Source organism: Motacilla alba, chromosome 3 (assembly GCF_015832195.1).
Source record: "Motacilla alba alba isolate MOTALB_02 chromosome 3, Motacilla_alba_V1.0_pri, whole genome shotgun sequence".
Taxonomy (NCBI): domain Eukaryota; kingdom Metazoa; phylum Chordata; class Aves; order Passeriformes; family Motacillidae; genus Motacilla; species Motacilla alba.
The window spans coordinates 93398097-93423454 of NC_052018.1; the positions used below are offsets into that span (position 1 = coordinate 93398097).

The window sequence follows — 25358 nt, forward strand, 5'->3', positions numbered from 1 at the left end:
TATACATTTCAGTGTTGTGCTCCTATATGTGTATTTAAACTTCTCAGAGTCTATATGCACTCAGTTTGAAATGAGTGATAATCTACAACGTAGCCACATCTTTCATTTCCGGAAATTTATGGAAGTTGGTGTGGCATTGCCAGTCCTGAATGGGGAATATTTGATAGTGGCTGTCAGAGAATCTCCCTGAAAAACTGCTACTCCTCCCCACCTTTTAGGGACCAAATGGCAACATTATCTCACATCCAGCACTGCACAAATGGGCTCTGTAGATCTAAAGAAAAGTGTGTGTTTCAATGCTCATGCTACTGAGATTCTTCGGCCAAAACAAAGCTTGTGGTATTTATTTAAACAAAATACAATCAATATGAAGACAATCTACAATTTCTTTTTCCTGCCTCCAAACACCAGCAGGGAAAGTACTATGACACTGTATCATAAATCACTAACACAGATATGGAGCTATAAAACCATCTTTGTCAACTGTTTACAGTAGAGTCAACCTGGGAATCTTTCTAGACAGTGTGGATATGGCAAAAATGTGTGAAACACCCAAGATTTCTTATTATACTCTCCACAGCTATAAAAAGGCTAATATATTTTAAACTGAAAAAAATAAACAGTGGAAGATAGTAGAAGTAGCAATAAAAAATATATTAAAATGTGAATTGCTACTGGTTGATTTTCTAATGACATTTTGGTTTTTTATTTTTTTTATATAGCTATATTTTCATTAACCAAGTTCTGAGTAACAGGAAAATAAGCTATTCTGCTTCTGTCTACTTAAAAAAAAAGACAAAAATAGTTAATCCAACTTAAATTTTATTTAAATTTTATTTAAATTTTAACAGCATTTGTAAACTGAAACACTAAGGGCCTGATATCCACTGATGGGCTGTAATTTTGCAGGTGCTATTTTACACCTACAGATTACTGAAGCTGCAGCTGGTAGAAGTTTGGTATCTGCTGCATGCACAACCTGAAGCTGAAATGCTGAGTGTTAGCATCTGAAACACTATTGAAGGGGAAGTGTAATGTCTGGGCTACTTTTTAACTCCTCCTTGCAACAGTTTCATTTTAAGACAGCAATTTTATTTCTTTGAAGATGAGGGAAGGAAAGGTTTTCACTTCAATGTGCCCTGAATTTTAGTATGCTGAACTGTATTTTTCTCTGACATTATCCTGGTTGTAATTTCCAGTGAAGTTAATGAAGCTACAGATGATTTTGATACACTCTATGCACAGTGTATGACTAAACTTTTTTTGGCAGCAGTTATTTTTTATTATTACTTAAACACTGCATATATTTCCTTTTTTATTTGGGTGAGGGAGAAAGTGGGAGTGGTATTTAACATAATATCTGTCTATGCTAGTCCTCATCCTTTTCTTCAAGTAAACTGCAGAAGTATTTCTAATTGAGTCTTTGAATTACAGAATTTAAATAAATACAAAAGCCCTTTTCCATTTAGACTCCTAATTGCAGATAACTTTCTTGCTCTGATCATTAAGCATGACCAATTTTGAGAAATAACCTTCCTGGAGCTGCAAAGCATCCTCAAGTGTCTATTTACAATGGTCAAAATTATAAATAGATCTTCAATTAGGAATAATTTTGATCTTTGAGAGGCATTTCAGTATTTTGTTAAATTTGGAATAAGATAATATTCTAAAATTAAGGGCAGAGTTAGTGGGGTGGAGAATATTTTACAAAGAAACTAATAAGCATTTTGGCTTTGCATGTTTTTGAATTATATTTCCAATTAAAAATGCAGAGTGCTAAATCACATTACAAAGATAAATAGGAAAGTACAACTTCATTGTTGAAAACAATTTCCCTCCTATCAGTCTGAGGATTCATGCATCAATATTGTAGATGAACTGTTAATTACAAAATCAATTAAAAAATTATTTCTAAAAACAGTCACGCGTCCTGGCTCTCAGGGGGGCAATTTGGGCAGAAGGTCTCATCTCACTAGGACCGCGCCAAATCACAAGTCGTCATCCACAAGTAAGCAAAAGCAATCTGGTTTTTCATTTTTCAGCGCGGCTGAGCCCAGCCTGAGATTGATCGTCACATATGGCCCCAGAAAACAAACTGTCAATACCTTGAATGCTGCAGAATTTGAACAAATAGCCGTCCGCCCATTCAAGCCACTCATTGCATCCCATTTAACAGATTTTATTGACAGTTTCCTTCTTGTAATTAAAGGGAAAACTACTGGCCAGCAACCAAGATAAAGTTCAAAGATAGGGTCAAAACAAAAGCAGATGGAGGGGCACGGTGTGACTGTCAATGGAACATAGCATCAGAGCATGTTATTGACACACAGGTATCTAATGATCGGCACGTCATTAAAGAGGGATCTATCGTGAACTTTATGCAAATGCTAAAAGGGACTTAAGACCACAATAAAGCATTAAGGAGACACAAAAAGAAAAACAACAAAGCGCAAACGATTTTTACTTATCTGATAGTATTCACTGGTTCAGCACTTTTAAATTCAAATGCAGAAAAATAGAATCTTTCTAAAATTTTTTAACTCTTGCTGCACAGGTAATAATTTTTTGCAGAAGCACTCTCATAAATGCCAAGGATCCGTAAGGTAAGGTGTGGTCCTTTTTAGATTCAATATGGATTTCCTCCCTCCTCCTATATCCTGAATTTAGTTTATTAAATTAATCAGTAGCTCCCTTTAAAGAGAAAATATATAGCATATTCTCCAGCACCCTTTTTTTTTTTTTTTTTGCTTTAATTGCAATGATTAGTCTGCATTATGAAATGGATTTAGGAGAACAACACCTATTTTCATTTGAAGGGATCTCTGCCTGTAAAACACTCTCCAACTAATACAGTGGAACATTCTCCACTCCCTTAGGAACATATTCCAGAATTACTTTGAACCAGAAAGTTGTTCTTAGTTTGAACTGCTTTACTTGTTGCCTTTTAGATTTAAAGTCTGGTTAGCAATTTCTTATTCTAAAATCCCGTTTTAAACCAGCCCACAGAAAATGAAAGAAAGAAAGAAAGAAAGAAAGAAAGAAAGAAAGAAAGAAAGAAAGAAAGAAAGAAAGAAAGAAAGAAAGAAATTAAAAATGTAGCAACTGTCATGCCACTCTGCCAACCTGAATTAGCAAGTGCTATAGCTTTGAGGGTGACAAATTCTTCTTTCTCCAGCTTCATGCTCTTGTATTTCTTTACCAGCTGCAGTATGGCATTGTTAAGGTCAAGAAGGCCTGCCAATTTGGACTGGTCTTCATCCATGATATAATCTTCAGCATATACGAGCTCATCCTCAAAAGAAAGCGACCGGTATACAACACCAAGAATCAAGATCTCCATCCAAGCACTCTGCAGAAGGCTCATCTGGTCAGCTAGAGACAAAGTGGAGAATCCTGAATATGAAAAGATAAAAATACAGGAGAAATATTAGGCACATTTGGAAATCTGATCCTCTTTTTGATTTATTTTTATACACATTGTGACAAAACATGCATGCATTCTATTATTATCCCTTCTGCTTTTGTGTTCTCCTCCCCATCCTACTACAGGAAAGTACATCAATATAAGATCAAACATTTTCTAATCAAAAGAAGTCTTAAATAAGCAAGAATTTGCAGACTCTTCTTGTAAAAATCATATTAATTTGTGGGGTACTGCAGTGGCAATCTGTGATTTGTATGATATCTTCTTTGTTGCAAAACACTTGTGCTTAGTTGTAAAAACCTAATGCTGTGACACAGGGATCTGCCTGCTCTATCCACCACTATCATAATCCAAGAAGGATAATTTATGAGAAAAAAATAGGAAACTTTATTAAAAGGGAAGATGTGATGTTTTAATAGAATTAAGGTAAGGATGAAAAAGAAAAAAAATCTTCTTGAACTTTCTTCAGGGAAAAGAGAACACCCACCCTTTTCAGAAAAGACACCAATCACTTCTGTTCTGGCTCCTGGCACTACTACACTTGTTGAAATAACAAGGTGGCACACTGAAGTCCCAACTGAATAGCAATCACACCATCCTTTTTTTGAGGGCAACCAAACATTTATTAAATGCCTCTTAATGACTTTAACTTTTGCTTCTTTTTTTTCCCCCCTCTCCCTGCTGTCTTTCCTAATAGGATCACTAAGGGCAAACGTCTTTGCTGCCTTACCTTTTAGACTCTTGTTTACAGTACCTGGTAATTTATAATATCAAACTGTTCATATCCCAATCACATTAGGTGCTAGAAAACAATATGGGAGAGGAAGCGATTTTCCTGGCCTGTTGGCGAAATGCAGCAGTTTGCCAGTTGGCATCATCAACCACAAGCACTTAATAAAATCATCAAAGGGGATTAGTCAAGCTTTTCTTAAAGGTCTTAAGACATGTCTGAGGCTTTCATTTGGTTGTTTATGGAGTTGCTTACATGTCCTTTGACAGGGTTCCTGCTGTAAGAACATTCTTTTTGGCGTTCAATTACACTTAAATGCATTTTTCTGTTTTTAAAGTCAAGAGTTACAGTCATGCAAGAATATATCATAAACTAGCAAATCTGCAAGGCATCTACTCCAAACAAGATTTTCTCCATAAGCACTAAGCAGCAAAACTAATACAATAAAAAAGAAAAGCCCACATCCAAACCACCAGGCATCCATAAAAAATGAAACATAAAACTGGCTACATGTGCTCTCTCTCTCATTTTTCTCTCCCTCCTTATTTGTTTTCATTTTCTCTCACTGTCTTTTGAGTCCTGTGATAGAACTGTAGCTCTCTGCCTTAAAAAAACAAAAAACCAAAACAAAACCCAAAACAAAACAACAGAACCTGATCCAATGACAACAGGAAAGCCTTAAAGATGTGACAGTGGAAAATTACACACCTGTGATTAAAATAAATAAAAGGGAAATGGACAAGAAATAATCATTTCAAAGGTTACAGGGAGGAATTCAGGATTTCAATTAGCTTCAACATTTCTGTTCCTTGCCGGCTTTCAAGAACCAGTTTTTCTGCAGCAGCAGATGGACAGAGAATGTAGCCTGCAGCACCGTCCTGTGACAGCCCCATTCTCCCTCCCAGACACTGCTGTTAGTAAATAGATTTACACATTCTCCAATCTCCACACATCTTTCTGCCGAATAATTAAAAGCAGGATGATTAGTTTATTGAGTGGAAGGAGGAACTTTTTTATTGAGGTCCATCCACGATTTTATCAGGGCCAGCACTTTTACGGTTGTCATGAGGGTGCAGGCATCCAATTTTTCTTATCTGCCTGATTAATACAAACGCTGTTTCAGGACGCATTAATTAACAGATACAAATCTACGTTCTCATGGAAGGATCAATACAGAGAAGAAAAGAGGCATCAATGTGAATTTAGTGCTGATGATGGAGAAGGCACTCTATTGACATTTACGTGCATAGAAACTTTAAAGTTGCAGTGGAGCCCTTTTGTCCCTGTGATTTACAAATTAACAATTTTTCGAGTATAACAATGTTTCACACACTCCTGAGAGGTTTAATTAAGCAAAGAGCAATAAAATCTGTTTTGATTAAAAAAGTTTAACCTGCAATTTCTCTCTGTATTCTTTTTTTCCTGAAAACCCCCCAACTTCCTTCTTTTATTCACTTATCTATTTTCATACAGGTTTTCTGGCATTGGTTTTATTTTTAAAAAAAATAAATAACAGTATGTTTCAGTAACATTTATTGTGTGCCACAGTCAAAGAAAATTACATATGCCCTGTGAGGGGGGAAAATGGGATGTTGATAAAATTTATTGTACTGCACTCTTGAAAAATCTGCATTCTGGAGCAGTAAATATACCAGTTGTTTTTATATGACACATAAAAAATCAAAAGAAATTTTTTTACATTATAGAAAAACTGGCAAATATAAAGCATGCTGTTCCACTCTTCAATAATAAATCAAATCAACATGACTATTTTGTTCCTGATCGAAGTAACTTTCTCTTGAAAGCCTGTTCAGTGAAAGCATGTTTTAACTTTTAAAGGCATCCCCCGTGGGAATGCAAAGCTGAATCAAGTTGTAATTAATCTGGGCTTGCTTTGTTTTTTCATAAAATGTGAAAGCATCCAGCATGTCTCTCGTATCACAGCAATGCCCTTTAATGTGTTCAACAAGTCACAGTTAAAATAACAGATAACACAAGCTTATATATTTATATACAGAGATTTATTTTTAATTGTTTGGAGAAGGTTATACTTATTTCATGCCAAACTCTGAGTCTGCGAGCTTTTGTTATGTGAATTCCCCAGATCGACCATGCTCTCTGACAAGGGGATATTTTCGATATTAAATTGTAACTATTTTTTAAGAAGTCTCCAACTTGGACCATTCCAGTGTTAACCTCTCCAGTCCCATCTCCAAGATGTGTCCAAACCACCTCAAGATGCTGCACAATGGTGTGGGTTGGAACTTTGTCATGCATTGTGTGGGTCCTTAATTCTTCAGAGTCTTGCAGGTCACTGCCTTCAACGCAGAACTGTGTAATGACATTTTAAAATACAATGTTGTGCCCCTTTCTCCCCCTTTATCATGCACCATATTGGTGACAGCTCTGATCTCTTTCCATCTCCCTCCCCAAGTCAGTGCCATCTGATGCATCTCAGGCGTTTGCTGGCAGGATGACGCCGTACCTTGACCTGCAGTTAAACAGCGTGTTTATCTGCGATACAGCACACTCCAAATAAACCAGATGACAGTCTGCAATAACGTCATTTGGAAGGATTGAAAGGCTTCTCAAGAGTCAGGTACCCCTGAGGTAAGAAGCTTGAAGGAAGCATGTTTTGTGCCAACCCTCCTACCATCTTCCACTAGACGCTCATGTGCTTGACAATGATGCCATGGGCACTTGTCAAGATTTTTTTTTTCTTTTTGCCTAGCAAACTGATGCACTTTGCAGTCAACTTACAAAAAAGGCTAAGCATTTGAAAGTGTGAAGGGCAAAAAATATCTGACGGCTAGTCTTCAAAAATACACTTTCATTTCAGAAAGCATAAATGTTTATTTCCTGAGCTGAGTGTTGACAGAAATAGGCTGCAGCGCAGGCATATGAATTTAACCCCTGGTAGGCATTCTGTTCAGTGTGGTTTTTATGTGGCTGAGTGCAAGCATTGTAAATCTACGAGGTGTCTCCTAATATCAGTTGATTATATAAATAGCCTTGATTTGCTGGTTACAGATTTCCTTCCTTTTTTCCCCTTTCTTTCTCCTCCTTTTAGGGACTGTAGTGTTTCTTCTGCTAAAAATAGATAATTTTCTACAAACAGTGTATCACACTCAAATTGTAATTATGCTGGAATGACTCACTGAGATCACTGAATGTGGATTGAGAAAAAAGGTTGATTGAGCAACTGAACATGCGCTGGTTTTTGTTTCTTTTTGCATACCAGTAAACCCAAAGCTCAAAGGAAACTGAGGTAAATAGGTAAAAAGGCCTTACAATTTTTATTATAGAAACAAGGGGCATTGAGCTGACTGCACTCTGCAGTGCTCAGCCTTCCAAACCAACTCCAAACACAGTTCACAGACTCTTCAATGGGGCTGTTTAAACCACAGATCTGTTCAAATATCAGCACATGCACCACTTGCTCTCTATTTCACATTGCACACAGCTCCATGCTAAGCAGGGTAAATCTTTTATATTCCTGAAGAACCTTTCCTCTACTTCATTAAGATGGACTTCATGGACAGTAACTCACTAGGGGCCAGAGTGAAGCAGCTGCAGAGGGTCAAGTGCCGAACTGAGATCTGTGCCTTGCACACAGCACTTTGAGAGCTACTGGCCAAAAAAAAAAAAGGCAGTGGCTGGACTTATCATTGTTTTCATCTGTAAACATTTGATGCAATGCCTCAATCAGGCTAGTCAGACTTAAATCCTAGAGTTTATTCCACTTTGCAGGGGACTGAGTTTCCCTTCCCTTCTGATATGTGTTTAGAAATCTGAACATTTGATCAAACCAGGTATGAAATTGCAGGGAAAATCTGGGAGTTGCTTGCCTTTTCTGGTAATTGCCTCCCATTTATTTTACCAGTTGTTTGTGTGATTGTTAACTTTATGAGTAAAATATTCCTCTTGCTCGCCCTGGTTTGTACTTCAAATATCTTCATTTACATTTTTTATAATCAAAGCTGCACTTGCTCATGACATGTTCACTCGTGTGTTACAGATGCAATACATTTACACAGTTGAAATATCAAGAGTAGGATTTTTAAATTATTTACACTTAATTTTGATAGATTAACTTCTTTCTAAATGTTTTATGGGTACTGATGTTTCCTGCACAGGTTTTTTTTTTTTAATTTCAAAAATGATGCACAGTCACCATTGTCAAAAGAACAAACTGATATTTTAAATACTTTAAAAAACACATTTTAGTTCGGATTGCTTTACTTAGAGAGTGTGTGGCCTCATGGTCAAGTAACCAACAGGTTTATCCTGGCTGCACTGAGGAGAATGTGAAGAACCTCCACTCCAAGATCAGATTTTTGTCCAGGGCACTATCAGATGTACAGCTGTCAGTCTGCCCTCCTCTCCCTCCCTGGCATACACTCAGCCAAGCGCTTGGATCCATCCAGCAACTTCAGCTGCCTTCCAGGGATGTAAACAAAGGCCAGGGAAATTTCACCAGGGAAATTTCTGCTAGGGCAATGTAATATTTTCTAGACATGATCATAGAATTTGCTGAAGGAAACCTTCACAGCCTGACTGCCCTTTGCTATTATTCTCTCAAAAATCCAAGAGGATGGCATTAATTCATTTTTTCAGGCTACATGTAGGGCTGAATCTCACACATAGACCTGAATTAAGAGATCTTTTTTGTTATAGTAATTCAAGAAAAAATAGATTTGATTACATTTCAAATACTGTGTAATCTAAAAATACATATCAAGACCCACAAACATTTCAGTGGTTTTGAAAACCATTAGACAGAAGGAGAGTGCTCTCACTAATCACCAAACATATTTCCCAGATTATGGATGAAATTTCCTGAAAGCTGAACCAGAAACAGATACAACTCATTATGCCAGGGTGAATCCATTATTTCAGGGTTGGTTTGGGTTTTTTTTTCATACCCCTTGGCTTACGGAGCCCCTGGTCAAAGGCTAATAATTGCACATGATGCCATAACCAGCTGAAATTCAAGTCGGACTCAGAATTTTCATGTGAAAGGTATCATCTCACAAAATAAAAAATGCATGTATTTGCCCAGATTTGAAAATGAAAAATCAAGTTCCAAAAGCACAAACTCTAAGTGACCAGAAAATACAACCAAAGGCTCGCCGAGTTCAGCTTCCACACTCCCTGGAACTGAGGTTCTGCAATTAAAGGTAAGCTCATAAATGGATTCCATCCAGTAACTTTTGCACAGTGAGAGCACTGCCTTTCCTGGGTGATGCTCTGCTGTGCAGCCTCCTCTCTCCTCCTGCCACCACAGCAGAGCACTGCAAAGGCAGCACCAGGGCTCTGTCGCAAGCGGCGCAACGAGTGGCGACTGCCATCTGTTATCTGTGCAGCCCTGGGAGAGGGCAGCTCGGGCTGCACTCACAGAGGTGCCCAGGAGTCACTCTGCCTCGAATTTAAAAAAAAAAGGCGGGGGGGACGGGGGGGGGATACATTTGGACAGCGCGGGGATGTTTTCAGCAAAGTCTGTGCACTTTCATCGGATTTTCTTTAAGTGTGTTGTATTCCTAACTCTTGCTGTCCAAGTTCTTATAAAATATACATTTTTTTATCTTTTATAACATGGAAAAATGCCTGTGATAAGCACTTTTTCACTAACACCTACCAGGAGGATGGGAAATGCCACACGGAGCACTAAGAAACCCGGGGCTGTTATCACAACGCTACTTTCATCTCACTGAAACAACAGCAAAGAGATGGCACGGCAATAAAAATGCATTCACACTGCATGTCCCTCTCAATCCATTATGAACAATGGATTCTCGCTAAGCAAATATTCGCTTGTCAGAAGTATTTGCAACACTGGATTCATTCAGCAGGACTAAGTAAGTGAAGTTCACAGCAATTTAAAAGCAGCAAATTAGACATTTACAAACAGTGAAGATGCTGCTTGTCTAGCATGACCTTTCACTTAAGCTATACAAAAAGGTGTTAATGTAATTTAAATACCAGTTAGGAATATTTCTGGTTTGTCTTTTACCCTGTGAAACCTTATATGATAACACTAAACAGGAGCAATTTGAGGCTGTCATTTCTTCCAAGGGTCAGATGCACTTAGTGAGATGTAACCCACTACAGCTCAAACTGATTTCAGTACTGAAATCAGAGACACCTCTCTCTAAGCACCCAAATATTTCCAGACAGCTACTTTTAAATTTCTTATTTCTAGTTCAAGTGCAAGCTCTCATGAGCTGCTTCTTTAATATCAGTAATGGAAAGGAGCTGGAAAATGGGACTGATTGAGGATGTCTCCCTGACTTCATCTAACCAGTTGCTAACACTATCAAGTGAACCACTAGAGATAAAAAAACCTGTGTTGCTTCAGAACACAGTTGGTAAGACCTTCATGTATGGAGTACTTTACAATGGCATTTTTGAAACGTTATTATTGAAAGTATTGTACTCTTTATTTCCATTAATTTTAATTTCACACCTTATTATCTCAATATTCACCAAGAAAAAGGAAAATATAAGACAATAGAGTTAAACAGATTAATACCTGATTTTCCCTTTGTGCTGATTTTACCACTGGAACTTCCACACTTTCAAACAGCTTTACAGCAAACTCACACCAATCTTACGCTAAAAAGATGCAAAATGAAACACTTTTACTTCATTTTATCACCAGGTGCTCTGAGAACAGAGAAACACCTGATAAGTGTGTTCCAGGAAACTGCCTTTTTTTTTTTCCCCCTTTTTTTCCCCTCTATGTAAGACAGTTAGGACTCATGGTGCATTACCTCTCTGCAGTGAGGTTCTCAATTCTAAGACATGGACAACGAAAAGTTTTAAAATTCAGACTAGCAGTGCAATACAGCCCAGCGAAGCTGTAAGTCTCCCTCAGGTCAGCAGTATGAACTTGCAGATTCCTGAGGCTGATCTTTTTAATGCACTACATATGTGATCTGATCTGCTTCTTAAAAGTTAATTCTTCTAGTTCTTTAAAATTTAACCTTCAACTATGAATTTTTTTTTGTCCCCTTTTTTGAAGATAGCAGAGGCGGACGTCACAATATGGTGTGCTCCTGAAATCACAGGAGAAAATGGAGCAGGATTGTATTTACAGCCCTGATTTTTTTCTTTCACTGAGCCTTTATAAAAAAAAATCATCAATCATATTTTCAACATAAAAATATTGATTTCACCCAAATTCTTCTTCAATCTGTTGTGGATATATGTATTTGACTATGAGTACAATAAAGCCAGCTTTGCAGGTGCAAAAATAAAAATTACACTAAGTCATTAGTAAAGTGAACATAGATGAAAAATAAAGAGAACAATGAACAGGGCTGAATTTCCTCCAAAATCCAATCTAGAGAACAGTAATACAGTTCAGCTTAAAATAGCCAGCATAATATCTTCATATCCTGTGTGTGGTATGCCTTACTTAGATCCTTCAAAGATGTCAGCTAGCAGAAAAGAAACTACAATCACACATAATTAAACAAAAAAGTATTGACCCTTTTTCCTCCTTTTTAATTTTTACTCAGCTAAACAAAACAAAAAAGAAAAAAGGAAAAAAGGGACAACCTTGACAGAGGAAGCTTGCTAAACTAGTAACAACAATTGGTGTTAGTTCAGGTTCTGCTTGCTTCAACCTTTGTACACATCAGCCTCCCAACAATTGCATACATTGACGGGGGATATCAAGAAATTTAGAGTTCAGGTTTCTTCAGCATATTAGTCTTCAAAACCAAGTTTGCTGGATTGTAAAGTATTACTTCTGGTGTTTTTTTCCACAGAAAAGAGGGATTTCTTGTGCATTTAATACGCGTTGCCTTTTATTTGTAACCTCTACGGGTCTGTTTTGAGAGCACTTTTCCTCAAAGAGTGCTGGGTCACTGCTGTTTGCCTTTTGCTCCCCTGGGGAAGCCACCAGTCATTTCCTCCCTGAGAGCTGTGGCAATCCCTGCTCTCTCCATCTTTCCATCAGGCAAAGTCAGGTTTCCAGGAATTCCCCAATCATGTGAATAATATGAATCCAATACAGGAATGTATTAGCATACGGAGACAACCATGCTTGCGATCCAATCAACGTATCTCTGTTAACCCTGTGTGTGCTGAGCTACCTAAAATCTCTTTCCATCACCAAAGCAAAATCTTCAGGTTGCAAAATTTTGGGTAAATATCCTCTCTTGCCCTGTGGTAGGAAAATAATAGCTCAGACCACTGTCCTACTCATCTTCCATCCTCTTCCTAATTTTTAAAACTTTTCTGCTGGTTAGTTGATTTTCTTAATGTGCTGCAGATGCCAAAAAATTCAAATGATGTTTACAGTCTCCCTGGTTTAGGGAAGAGAATATTCTCCTACATGAATGTGAAATTTCTAGTTTACCTAGTTGAGTGTGCATGTACCATTAAGATCATCTCTGGAGGCTGTGTCTTAAGTCTGCAACAGTCCACACACAGGGAAAAAAAAGACAGAAAAAAGAAAAGGAAAAAAAAAAGGAAGCTGCCTGATTCTAATACACCTAATTAGCCATCGGCAGACTCTTAATTGCATACATTAGGATGATTCCATAGTGGAGATTAATTCTAAATATACCCAAGCAGCTGGTTAAGATGCCATGGATTACAGTGTGGACTGTACTTTTCCACTTAATTAGATATCAAAATTAAGCAGCAACAAGCATTTTGACATAACGGGGATCAAGCCGCCGCTTGGCATCCCAGAGCTGCACTAAAGTGACCGCTAAACAGAGCCGCACAGATGGAGAGATATTAAATGCCGCACTGGAAAGTAATTTCAAATAATAAAATATCAATATTTACATTTTAATTACCCCTACTGAGAGCCGCTCTGTCATTTTCACTATTGCCGACGCAGCAAGGGGTAGTGGAATGACATTGCGGCTCTGACTGCAATGACTATTTTGTTTCCATTAAAGAATGACAAGTGTTTTAGAGGCAGTGACACCCAGTGTGTGAACAAGAATGACAGCAGATCAGAAAATTCCTATTAAGGGAATAAATGACTCAACAAGAGAATTTACTTTAAGCAGCCGGCTCCTCCTTGAAACACATAATCCTTTCTAAATTTCCTGCAGGAAGTTTATGATTAGAGGTGCCTTGGAGAGACCTTAGCTTCTCATCAAATATTTAGAATGATAGGACCTTACACGATGACTGGTCAATTTAAAAACAGTAACATTCAACGCTAGGAGTTAGCTCAGGAAACATTGAGAGTTTCCTGAATCAAAACAGTTTTGAGGGAGACAGGAAGACAGTGAAAAGGAGATTCCTTCCCCTAAAGACCTGAAAGCCTTGATGGTGCATGGAGATCACCAGGGTTATTTTTGCTGTCTTCACCACTTTTACTGCCATTGGCACAGTGAGTACTCCACATCCCACCTGGGTCACAATTTGCTGATGTTCAGAATTGTACCCAGCAGGTGATCACAACAGGTAATGTGCACATGCACAGCTTCAGGCCTCTTGTTCCTCCCTGCCTATTCTCTGCACCTATATAAACACTTCTTCTTTCAGTATGTACATCAGAAATCCGTGAGACACCTTTGCAGCACTTTAGGAATCTAATTACTTCTGATCAGGTCTGAGGTCAATCTCATGGAAAATATTATATTACATCTGACATGCTGCATTTACAAGATGAAAAGGAAAGAAAGAAAAATATCAAAACAGTAAAGAAAAAAAAATCTTCCTTGGGGATGTCTGTCAAACTGCAGAGCTCTTCAAAGAATTTCAATGGCCTCAGACATAAGAAAGTAGGCAAGAGTAAATCCTTGGTCAGTACACCCAATACGCAGCTAAGTGACCCTCCTCCTGAGTCACGGCATGCATTTATTTAATAATGTGCAGAGCTCAACTTCTATAAATGTGACAAATGGCTAGAACAGAATGCGGGGGGAAAAAGGCATGAAGATTCTTACAGAACAAAAAAAAGGAACAACTTTATGGCGGTGACTACAGCAGGAATTTTAGATCCAGCTTTGACATTAAGAATTAGCAGTCAAGTACAAAAATTTTACTCTGACATTAGCTGCTTAACTAGTTATCTTCTTTCTCTTGTCTTTTTTTCTTCACTTCTTTTTCTTCTCCCCCCCCCCCTCTTTTTTTTTAAGTATGCAGGAAGTACTTCTTAAGCATCCCTAATGCTTTTAGGACAAGACACTTCCCCATTTCTCAGCCACTAGCACCTTTTAATTTCTGAAAGAGCCACGGTTGAAAATCTTAATTAATTGTTCCATACTGCTTCAGGATCATTATGCAATGTAATAAAGGCCGTGTAATTATGAAATTTTACAGCCATTACCAAGGCTGATGGCTCGTATTTCATCCTCAGCTGGACCCAATGGCTTTTAGCCACTCAGCTCCCCTTTGATGAACTACAGACAGATCTATCAGGCCCAAACAATATCCAGGCAAGGCGGCTATAATAGCTACCTACAGATGAAGCCATAGATAAAGATAAACTATAAATCTACACACAAATGCAGGCACATTGCCTCAGGATGACAGAGGGGAGAGGATGAGACACTTGGGAAAGCTGGCGGCTTGCAGAAAGGCAACCTTCTCTCACTGTCTCTGTTATTCAGTTTGGAATTTGTTTGGTTTCTTAAAGATGCAAAAACTCTTAACACTTTCCCCACAAAATTACATTTTTTTTAATAACTGTGAATTTTTATATGGAAGTCAAGGGGTCACTTCATCCATCCATTAAATTTGACAAAGGGGACTTATGTGGACAAATCAAGTTATCCTCCAAAAGAAGAATCCCAGTCAACAAGTTTGCAAATCATATTTTTAAAAGTGAATCCAGGTCACTTGTTTCTGAGACTGAAAAAAGCAACCATCCCTGATTTCTAAATGCATTATCATGAGCAGATGCACAGAGGTGAAGTTAGATGATAGGCTTTCACTGGAGGCAGCACCAGAGATGCAATTTCATGCAACATTGTCCGACATTATTTTATTTTCAGTCTGAAAATGAAAATACTTCTAAAATTCAGAGCAAGTTAAAGATACAAGGGGATTTTATATGCTCTTGGTACCTGCAACACCAGAATGTAGTTTATGTCCTAGTTATGGAGGTGACCTCCATCAATGCCCTCTTTAATTTAAGACAGGAGGCCTTCTGAGTATGCAGTGTTACTCCCGCCAGAGTGAGACAAGGCTGACTAAATGATCTCTAGGTGAGAAAAAGAAATGGAGAGCTGCAGCTCCTGATCAATTCCGAAAGAGTCCAGGGAAGAGTGTGAAAACATTAACTTGGAAACTGCATCTATTAGTACCCATTCCAGTAGCCCACGGTCAGTTGTGAAACTCACGCCATGCTTGTGGCTGAGGCTAAAAGCACTTCAGAAGGCAAGAAAGGATAAAATAAAAATATCATCTGTACTTCCTCATTTTTAATACATTAACAGAATGGCTTGGCCCTTTCTAAAGAATACATGACAGATTTAGAGGCAGTTCAGAGAGAGTAAAGCAGCGCCTAAGAAAACTCTTATGAAAAGAGACTCAGAAAGCAGGAATTGTCTTCCTCAAAATAGTGATGTACAAAAGAATGCAGTAGAAGTGTACATAAATTAATGATATAAAAAGTAGTTCTAAAGCTTTTATTCTGTCTGTCTCAAAAACCAGACTCAGCACCACTACAGTAAAATGCAGGAAATTCAAAACGGAAGACAAAGGGCAATTCTTCATTCACAGACTAGCTGGACTGGAGAACTTCTTGCCGAAGGATGTCACTGAAGCCAAGAACTCAGAGAGGGAGCTAATACTTACGTGGACAGCCAGAATAGCTCCAGGTATTAATACTCCAAATCCAAATTAAGAGGACAAGAATATTTTTCCTCCTTATTTCATCTAATTTCTAAGCGTAAGTAAGGAATTTAAAATAGTTCTCCTGAGGCTTCTCCTACTATGGGGTTCATGTCCCCTCCCCTGAGACTGATCACTGCTGAAGGCAGCAGAGTATGTGTCCATGACCTATAGCATTCAGTTCATAGTTTTGTAAAAACTGAAGGCTCAGAATTTGGGCTGCCTTTCTTTGAGGTGTTTCGAACCTACTCCTAAGAAGTGAAGCTCAGAACAGAAGAGCTTAGAGAGATGTGCCCCAGGGTAAGAATTTCAAAATCACAGCAACTGAGCTCTGCTACTGTGGAAAGACGAAAATAATGGATATGGAAGATCCATGGTGTTATCATAGCCACAAAAGCAGGCAGGTGCATGTATTAGTGTGTGTTTGCATAAGCCTGTGTACGCACGCATTTGTACTGAGCAAACCCAGGGTATTCTGAAAGCTAGCAAAATGAATAAAGATCACATGCTCATTAACTTGTATTCTTTGCTTATTAAATATGTCCTTTCTTCTAATATAAAAAACTGCCTTTGCTGAAGGACAAAATAATAATGTCATCACCCAGGTCAAATCAAAGAAGTATTTTCTGAAACAGGGAACAGAGTCACGAAGAGTCACTGGTCAACAAAGCTGCACCTGAAGACAAGCAAGGGAATGCATGATTCAGGTTCCTCCGGCATAACGCTGAAGATGCTTGATATATGGTCTTTAAGTACCAGTATCTGCTTTTAACATGCTTTAGTGAAACTGCACGTATGGTGAGTATTCACTGTACATGGTGTGAATTGATCTGCTTCCTGCAGTGCACATGGAAGGATCATAAACATTCTTAATGGGGAAAATAACCCAGCATTTACATACTAGACTATACAAATACCACCAGGCTATAATTCCTGGACAGGACTTTAAATTGCCTTCTAATATTTCTAGAATTTACTAGAATTTGGTGAAGACCTCTCTTTAAAAATGCACTAGGAAAATTGAGAAGAATGCATGTAGACAAAGAAACTGGCAGATCTTTTACCGTCTCTGCTTTCCATCAGGTGGAATCATTTAGCCAAATTAGCATCAACCTCACAGATAAACTCTGTGGCTTTACTTTTTTTTATCCTCCCCATCATTCATATCAGTAGAGTAAAAAGGAGCTACAAATATACACAGCAGGAGAATTTTTAAAAGCAAGAACTTCAAGTAGGAAGTAAATGCAAGAATGTTATTTCTATTTCTATCTGAGGCAGTAGTACCAGTTTGCTACACTGATCTAATAAAAAAAATGATGATAATGTGAGAAAACACATAAATGCCACCTTACAATTTTTTATTTTAAAAACAAAATGCATGAAGTCTTATGGGAACCTCTAATGCATGAACCTCTATGGGAAAGTCTAGTCTGTTAGACAATGCCTATAAATATTCCGTAATTTAAAATTAGTGTAAGATTTTAAAATAGTAAAGAAAGGAATTTTGTGGATGTCAGAAAGTTAATTTGCAGTTTAGTGCAAACTGAAACAGAACTAGCTGAGGCATAATTAAGAATTTATTTTTGCCAAATACACATTACTGCAAAGGAAAAGGTAATTAGCTTTATGTATTTTGGGAAAGACTTTCTTTTCAGTATCGGGTTTAAAACATTTTCCTTCTTTAAGTGATTTTTGGGTTTGGGTTTTTTTAATGAACAGCTGCATGTATCTTACACATGAGTAGGATGTGTTTATAGGAAACCTGCTTTAGAGAATGCATGAACAAGAGGTTTTGCAGTCTCAGAAAAGCCCTGACTGCAGTAAGGCCTCATTCAGACACAGAAAAAGATATCAGCAATAGCACAGACCAAAAAAAGGAAGGGATATGGGGGTATAATTGTATGCTTCCTCTTTGAATATTCACCAAAAGGGGCACAAATCGTAGCTGCTAAAATTCATGCCATGCTTTACACTGATTTTCTATGCTTGGTATTCCCTAGCTGAATTGTTTCTGAAGTCTATGGTGATTTTTTTTTTCCACAGCAAATCAGCAGTTTTTCAAGAGGTCTCTGTGCAACCCAGGAGTATGACATTTACTAATGTGTTGAGATTGAGGGATTCTCCTTTGTAGAAGCCAACACTAATAAGAAAGATATGGTTCAGCGTCCTGGGTATTCTTCCCAGTTTTATTAATTAGATGGAAAGCTTCTCCCTCTGGAATACTGCAAGGTATTTATTAACACTTCAGTCCACAAACTAGAGTAAATTTACAGTAGTGGAGGTAATTGTTACATACACCGGCTCTTGTTATCAACTTGGCAGGGATAAGCAAAAAACCCCCAGAGGTTTAGATTACGATCTTTTTCATGATATTTTAATTGTACTTCTTAATCTGCTAAATTAAAAACTATAGTACAATCTTATTCAGATCACTGGGAAAAAAGATCATATCAATTTGCAACAAAATGTACGAACGCTCCTATCTCTTCTAATTATACAAAGAATTTAGCAATCATATTCAATATGGCCACAGAGTGACTGTGATACAAACTCTTTCTTTCACACTTGTGCCATCTTATCCCTCAGCACCTTCACATTTTATTTCATGTCTCCCATCTTTTAAGGCACAGACTCCCTTCCCTACATGATCTTTAGTATCACCACCTTCCTTCTCTCCCTTCATGGTCAGCATGATGACATACTCCAGCAACCATGTCTCAGCATAGCGATGACTGATAATGACCAGGCAAGCATTCCATAGTATCTCAGCTACTTTTGTGCTTTACAGAAGCATTAGGTATGCCCAGAGATACTTCATGTAACCACGTTTCCCTCACTGTTGCTTAGAGCCTTCCTCCTTTTCTTTGCATTCTTCTGCTATCAGACCCTCTTACTCCTTCTGGGCACCAGTATGTCAATTTGTAGTGCCACCAGCAATGCCCTCTCCTTAACTGGTCCACTCTAATTTACCTACACTTTTTTTTTTTTTTTTTTTTTTTTTAACTATGCAGCTCTCAGTGCTCTCAAAAGCTTAGAGTTGGGTTTAATTTTGCAAAACTTACCCTATTTCTACATTCTTGCACCCACCAAGTGTTCTCATGGGCCCAAATACCTCAAACTGGCTCTACTATCAGGTATTTGGACACATTCATCAGTAATTTTAGAGATTACACAGAAAGCAAAGTTTTGTTTAGTGAGAATGTGCCATTTGAGAGGTCTAAATCAAAATTTTCACATGCCAATACTGCTGGATCATCTCTTGTTTCTTTGGCTTTCTCCTTGACCCTACTTTCAAATGTCTGTTTCTTGCTGATTCTTCTTTATGGTCACCAGACATTTACTGTGGCTTCCCTTATGTATGTCAAGTGCCCTACCAGTGATCTGAGAAGGAAAGGGTTGAGAATTCTCTCATCTGTTCTGTCAAGACCCCGCTTAGCTATCCTGACTGCACAGGGCACAAGTCATTTATACCTGGCACTTGCCAAATACACCCCGTCGAAGAGCTAACTAACTTACTAACATCAGCAGTTTTCAGGACCGTATCATAGATGATTGTCAGAAGCATAGATGTAGCATGAGGTACATTTATACAGTAAAAATATGAGGGAGAATTTGGCCTCCCAAATCTTCCACTGTCTCTGTAATTCTGCTGGAGTCACTAAGTCCTTCTCTTTCTCACAATCTTTCTGTGCAAACTACAGATATAAATAAATTAACAGGGCTGTTATGCTGTTTTAGTCATTCAATGTCTGAAAACAACAACAAATATTTTAACCAAAAAAGGTCTACAAAGTATATTCAACACTTCTGTAAATTATGTGAAATACATGAAGAGATAAACTGGCTAAAATATTTAGAAAATGATGGAGCTCAACTTTAACACTTCCTCTTTATGCTCTTTTGGTCTACTGCTCACTGTTGGCTAATGGACAAAGTATGAGAAAACATGAAGCCCCTCTTCTAAGTAGTTTAGCCAGTTTATCCTTTTATCCCCTTCATATACTTTTCAGAAATGCTGAATATATTTTGTAGACCTTTTCTTGGCTAAAACTGAGCAATACAAGAGAGTTTGAAATGGCTCCTACTCAGGTGACCATTTTTTCCCCATGTCCTTCTATGGATGCAGGACTATGGCCACAAAATGAATGTGTCTGGCATTGTATTAGGATGAATGCAAAGTAAAACTAGGTCCTTCACCACGTAGTGCTGACTTTACAGCACTGAGTGAGAGGGTCAAGTGCACCAGCGTTGTAAAACTGTAAACAGACATTGATATTATACTGTATGTATGAAAATGCATAAAATACATTTAATTAACTCTGGGCTGTGATACAAACTGACAATTCTCCACAGAAATTTCAAAGCTAAGCTTGACACCTTTCGAGTCATTTTGCTCAGCGAGATACATATTTAGGCCAGATTTCTATACATTTCTATGTATTTTTTTTAATATATGAAAAATGCATATTATTTACCCAATTGCCTGGAATGTCTATTGGAGAAATACATATTTATTTTTAAAAGCAATCCATATATTATTTACTCAGTGGATGAGAATGACTTCAAAAACCCGTTCAGGTCCATCAAATAAATACATATTTATAAATGGTTTTTAAAATGCATATTATTTACCCAATGGACTGTAATGGCTCTGCTAGTGCCATTACATGTAAATACGTAATTAGCCACATAATAAAAAATCCCCACAAAATTTCTCTGAAAAGCATTATATTTCCATGTGTCAATGTACAATACCTTTTCTATTGTTATTATCTTTCTTTAAACAGCAAAGGTGATTACCCTATTCTAATGACTAAGGCTTTGCCGTATTTCAAAACCCCACTAGCTTTGCAATTATACAAAACGGAAACTTGAAATCCACATTTCTTCCTTTTAAAATAGTGTCTTGAAATCCTCATCTTGCAGTCGGTGCACCTGGCCTGGATCTTTCTGCCAGCCCCACGGATGCTGACCAGACTTTGCATAACTGAACACTCCTGTCAGTAGGAATTTGTTCTGTTCTCACACGAGCTCCTCCACACTGTCAGCCAATGCATCTACACCATTGTTGGGCCATCCAATCTTGTACACTGCCAAACTTTATGTATTTATTTCTCCTCACATGGGTTATTTTCTGCAAAGCTCTAAATATCCTCAAAAATCCCTTTTTCTTGTGAGAGTGGGGCCAGGATATGAGACATGCAACTCCAGGACCACAATGTATTTTATTACACAGTCCTGTATAAGTTTCTATTCAAAAGGATGTAGCACCTACCCCAAATATTGGGGAATTAATATTAAGAACAAGACCCGCCAGGCCTACAAAAATTGATGCACACTTTCCAACAGGAGTGACTAGTATAATTTTGAGTAGTGCATGTGTGTACATGCTGGAGTAAGTGTCACACATTAAGATGTAAATTTTATTCTCTGAGCTGAATGCCAGGTGATTAATTCTGATAGCATGGTGATCAATTGGTACAGGTGCTGCACCTGAGTAATGTTTGTTTCTGTATACATTGGTAGCAAAGGTGTAGCACTAACACAGGTGTCACTTGTGGAGCTGTGCAACATCTCTGATTTCCTGAAAACACTCACACTGGTAGTTAGGCTGAACTGTAGAACTGTAGTTCTGCCAGTTTTTTCAATTAGACCCATTATTGATTTGATGAAGAAGCAAATTAAACATACCATGGTAGTATGTAAAATGGTTAGACAGAACATAAGGTTCTGGTGCTGAGCTTCTTAGGCACATTACCTCTGTGTGCAGCTTTTCCTCACCAGTCTCTGGAGACTATAAAAACGAGAGACTTTTGCAAGACAATTTGGCAGCACCAGTCTAGCAACTTAGGTACAGAACATCTAGGAATACATGCATATAAAATGCCAGGAAGCTCAAACTTTGCTGAGACTAGAGCTACAATTATTTAGTTGCTTCATTAAGATCTGGCATAAACCCCTCGTTTTCACAAAGCTGCTAGAGACTGACACCAGTTTGAGGATAAAAATCTATACATATACAGGTACTAACATCTTTCTTTTCAAAATAACAAGAGATTTTTGTTAACTGATGGTACATTTTAAGTTTAAATCTCTGCATGTGGAATCAACACTGTTTGCAGCTTACAACTATTTCTTTGCAATTTCCTCTCATTAAAGAACATGAGTTTTGATACCAAGAATGAGTAACATGCAGTGTCTACCCAAGACTTACACATTCACATTTTTACAACCACTCTCCCCACCCCTTTGCTCAACATGATGGGGAACCCAAAGCAAGTAGGTGTGCTCACTAGAAAGCCTCTTCACTAATTTTCATTTAATTCATTTAGCAAATCAAATCAAACTGCTACTGTGAAAACTATCTTCTCACAGAGGGGACTAAAGGATCTCTCCACAAATCACTGCAAAGAACCTGAAGTTCAGCTTCCCAAAGCAAGTTAGCTGAAACAAACACAACTAACAGGATGCTGCAGCAGCAGGTCCACCCAGGGCACACAGCTCATGGCAAGAAGTTTCTTAAGGTCAAGCACAGTAAGCCCACTGTCTGGATTTGGTGTGCTGGAAACCTACATTAAGTCAGCACAAGCCTACAAAATCCTCTTTTCTTATTTCCGCATAGCTGCTTGTGCCAGAGCAGAGAGACAGTATTTTGTCCTCTCTCTCTCTCTCTCTCTCATGTCACTCATCACTGCAAGAAGGACCAATAATATCATTTCCAACAGGCCCAAATTCCTGTTGAAATTAGCAGTCTCCCTGCAGGTACGCAATTTCAGGGCCTGTACCCTACAATAATAAATCCGTCCAAAATATCCAGGTAAAAGCTGTGCTGCTTAAGATGAGGCTTTGGTTTATTTTGCCACTCTTGCTGCCAGGGTGTAATCTTATGCCTCTTTCTTTCTTGAAAATCATGTAAATTGTTGTTCACAAATAGAGTCATTAATGGAAAGCAAGACATCATGAATCAGACAATAAATGTATCAATTAATGCCTGGGATGCACATGAGGCAATCAATTTTCCCAAATCCCAAATCAATTAAAAAAAAAAGATAAAGAAAAACAATTTGAATTTTCACTCCTCTAAAAGATGGGGATGAGAAGAGAGAGGGAGGGAAGCTGGTGGTGCCAATCTTTCTCCCTGTCTGTCTTTGCTTGTTTTTTAATTACTAAACCTGAGGTAACTTGAAAAAATTGTGAAAAGTTACTCTGAGGAAATACTGACATTTCAGATTAAAATATCTGAAAACAAAGGAAGAGAAAAAGAAAGAAAGAATGCAGGAAGTATTAGGAAATCTCTGGCCTTCAGTCTTACACATGCCCAAGGTGCCCGCACTAAGAAAAGGGGCAATGTTTTTCTTCCTGTGTCTTTCTGTGCACTGATGGAAGTGATGTCCTACTGCATTTCAAGTCATTTATTGAAGTTTGGTGGTGGTAGTGGGAATGTTGTTAAGGAGAGTAAAAAAAGCACTGTCCATTTGAAGCTTGTCTGTGAACTTTGCATGAACCGCCAGGAATAATGTAGTGTGATGACAAGCCAGTTATACCTTCCACTAAATTTGCTGTCTGGAATGAACTGAAATAGTGTTTGGTTTGTGTAATTACGTCCATCTATCTTTATATTCCAGCGGCATATCGCAAATTGAAAATACTAAAAATTGACTGTTGGTTCTGATATTTAATGATTGCCAAAGACAAGACGATGATTTATTGGTTACTTACCGATGTGACACATTTGCATCTTATTAGACGGAGATTACTATTCCTTAAAATGCGGACGAGGCCTGATCATGTCTGATGGATTGATTTGATTTGCAAATGTAATCAAACTAATAAGAGGGAAAAAATGAGCAATAATGCCTTGTTTTTCAACTGGCAATCACTCCCCTGCCAACAACGCTGATATCCCTGACTAAGCAGCCTTCACACAGTCTTCCTGTCTCCTCAAATAAACAAAGGGATGCAAAGAGCTTGATAAGAGGATAACGAGCCAAGTATGGATGTAACATGGAGCCTGTACCTCAGTACTGCACAAATGTATCAATAGGAGTACCAGGAGAGGACTCGCAGTGCCTCCAGTTCTTAAAAAGCAGCAAGCAAAAACTGAAACAGCAAAACTCTATTGCAAAAAAATCCTTTACTAAACTAGGGGGGGGAACTGCACTAAAAAAAAAGTGGTTCTAATTCAGGGAACCCCAGGAGAACAGTCTCCACAAGCACAAAACTTACAGAATAAATACCTGGAATTCCTCAACCTGATAGGAAGCTAATTGGAAAATGTATTTTGGACAACATGATTCAAGCAACTGGAATCACTGACTGTGGCCACAGCATCAGAGAACCTATTTCCAGGGGTACGCTGGATGCTGTTTTAAAATTATTCCAAATACTAAAGGCAGGGTTTCTGTCACAGTAAACATTCTATCATTTTGGCCAGATGCTGATGCTCCTGTAAGCACTGAAATATGGTTCTAGATAAGAGCAGACTCTTATTCAGCTTGAAGTAAATGACCCTAATTCTCCACAGTAGGATTCTCTTTCTCGTTAATAATAATAATAAAAAGTATTAAAAGAAAAAAAGGCTTTGTGCAAGGAATTGCACAAAGTCCCCCACCATTTACACAAAAGTGGTAATTCAAGCAGAAGGCAAATAATAAAGCTCTGAGGTCCACACAGGTTACAGATTGTGACCTGCATATTTAGGGATTGATCCAAAGCAGTGAAATCAAGGCAAGTATTTCTATTGGCCTAAATGGATTTTCATATAAAGCTTTACTAAAGAAGGAGGTTCGATCATGAATGTTGACAGCTGAGGAAGTGATCCTACACATATTTGGGAACACAGAGAATGCTGCACAATGGAAGTGCCTGTGTAAATAATGTGATTGTACTACTTAAATATTTTCTAGACTGATTGCTAATTTGCTTCACCAAAGGATATTCGATAATGTAAAAAAAAAACTTGCTTTAGGGAACAGCCATTATGAAGTGTCAGGTTAAAAACAAAGTTGAATATATAGCTCCAATTACCATGCTCAAAGACCTCAAAATATTTTCATAATTTAAAGTTTTATAGCTCATGTAATTTATACTTATTTTAACAGTGGAAAAGCATCCTGGTCAAATTCCAATTAAATAATTACATTTTGCCTACCTAAAATTCTCACTGCATTTTTAATTGGATAGGACACACTTCACTGCTTCTCCTAAATTGTTTAGTATTGCCATTCAGTATATGAATAGCTACCACTTTCTACCATGGAGACAGTACACTTGTCCGTGCAGCCATCAATGGCAAATTGGAGTTCATCTGTGTTGGCTACAGCACTGGAACTCAGGAGAACCATGGCAGCCTGTGTTCCCATCACCCTGTTGCAAGCTGGTTTTAGCGGT

General features: G+C 38.0%; 1 protein-coding gene across 42 annotated transcripts in view; it reads right to left on the reverse strand.

The window, feature by feature from the left end:
• ESRRG (estrogen related receptor gamma) overlaps positions 1-25358 on the reverse strand; it is a 389887-nt gene that overhangs the window by 11627 nt on the left and 352902 nt on the right. For all 42 annotated transcript variants that reach the window (XM_038131555.1, XM_038131540.1, XM_038131541.1 and 39 more), the window contains one exon: positions 3124-3393. In XM_038131555.1, coding sequence (XP_037987483.1) covers positions 3124-3393 — 270 coding nt within the window. The remainder of the gene's footprint in view (positions 1-3123; positions 3394-25358) is intronic.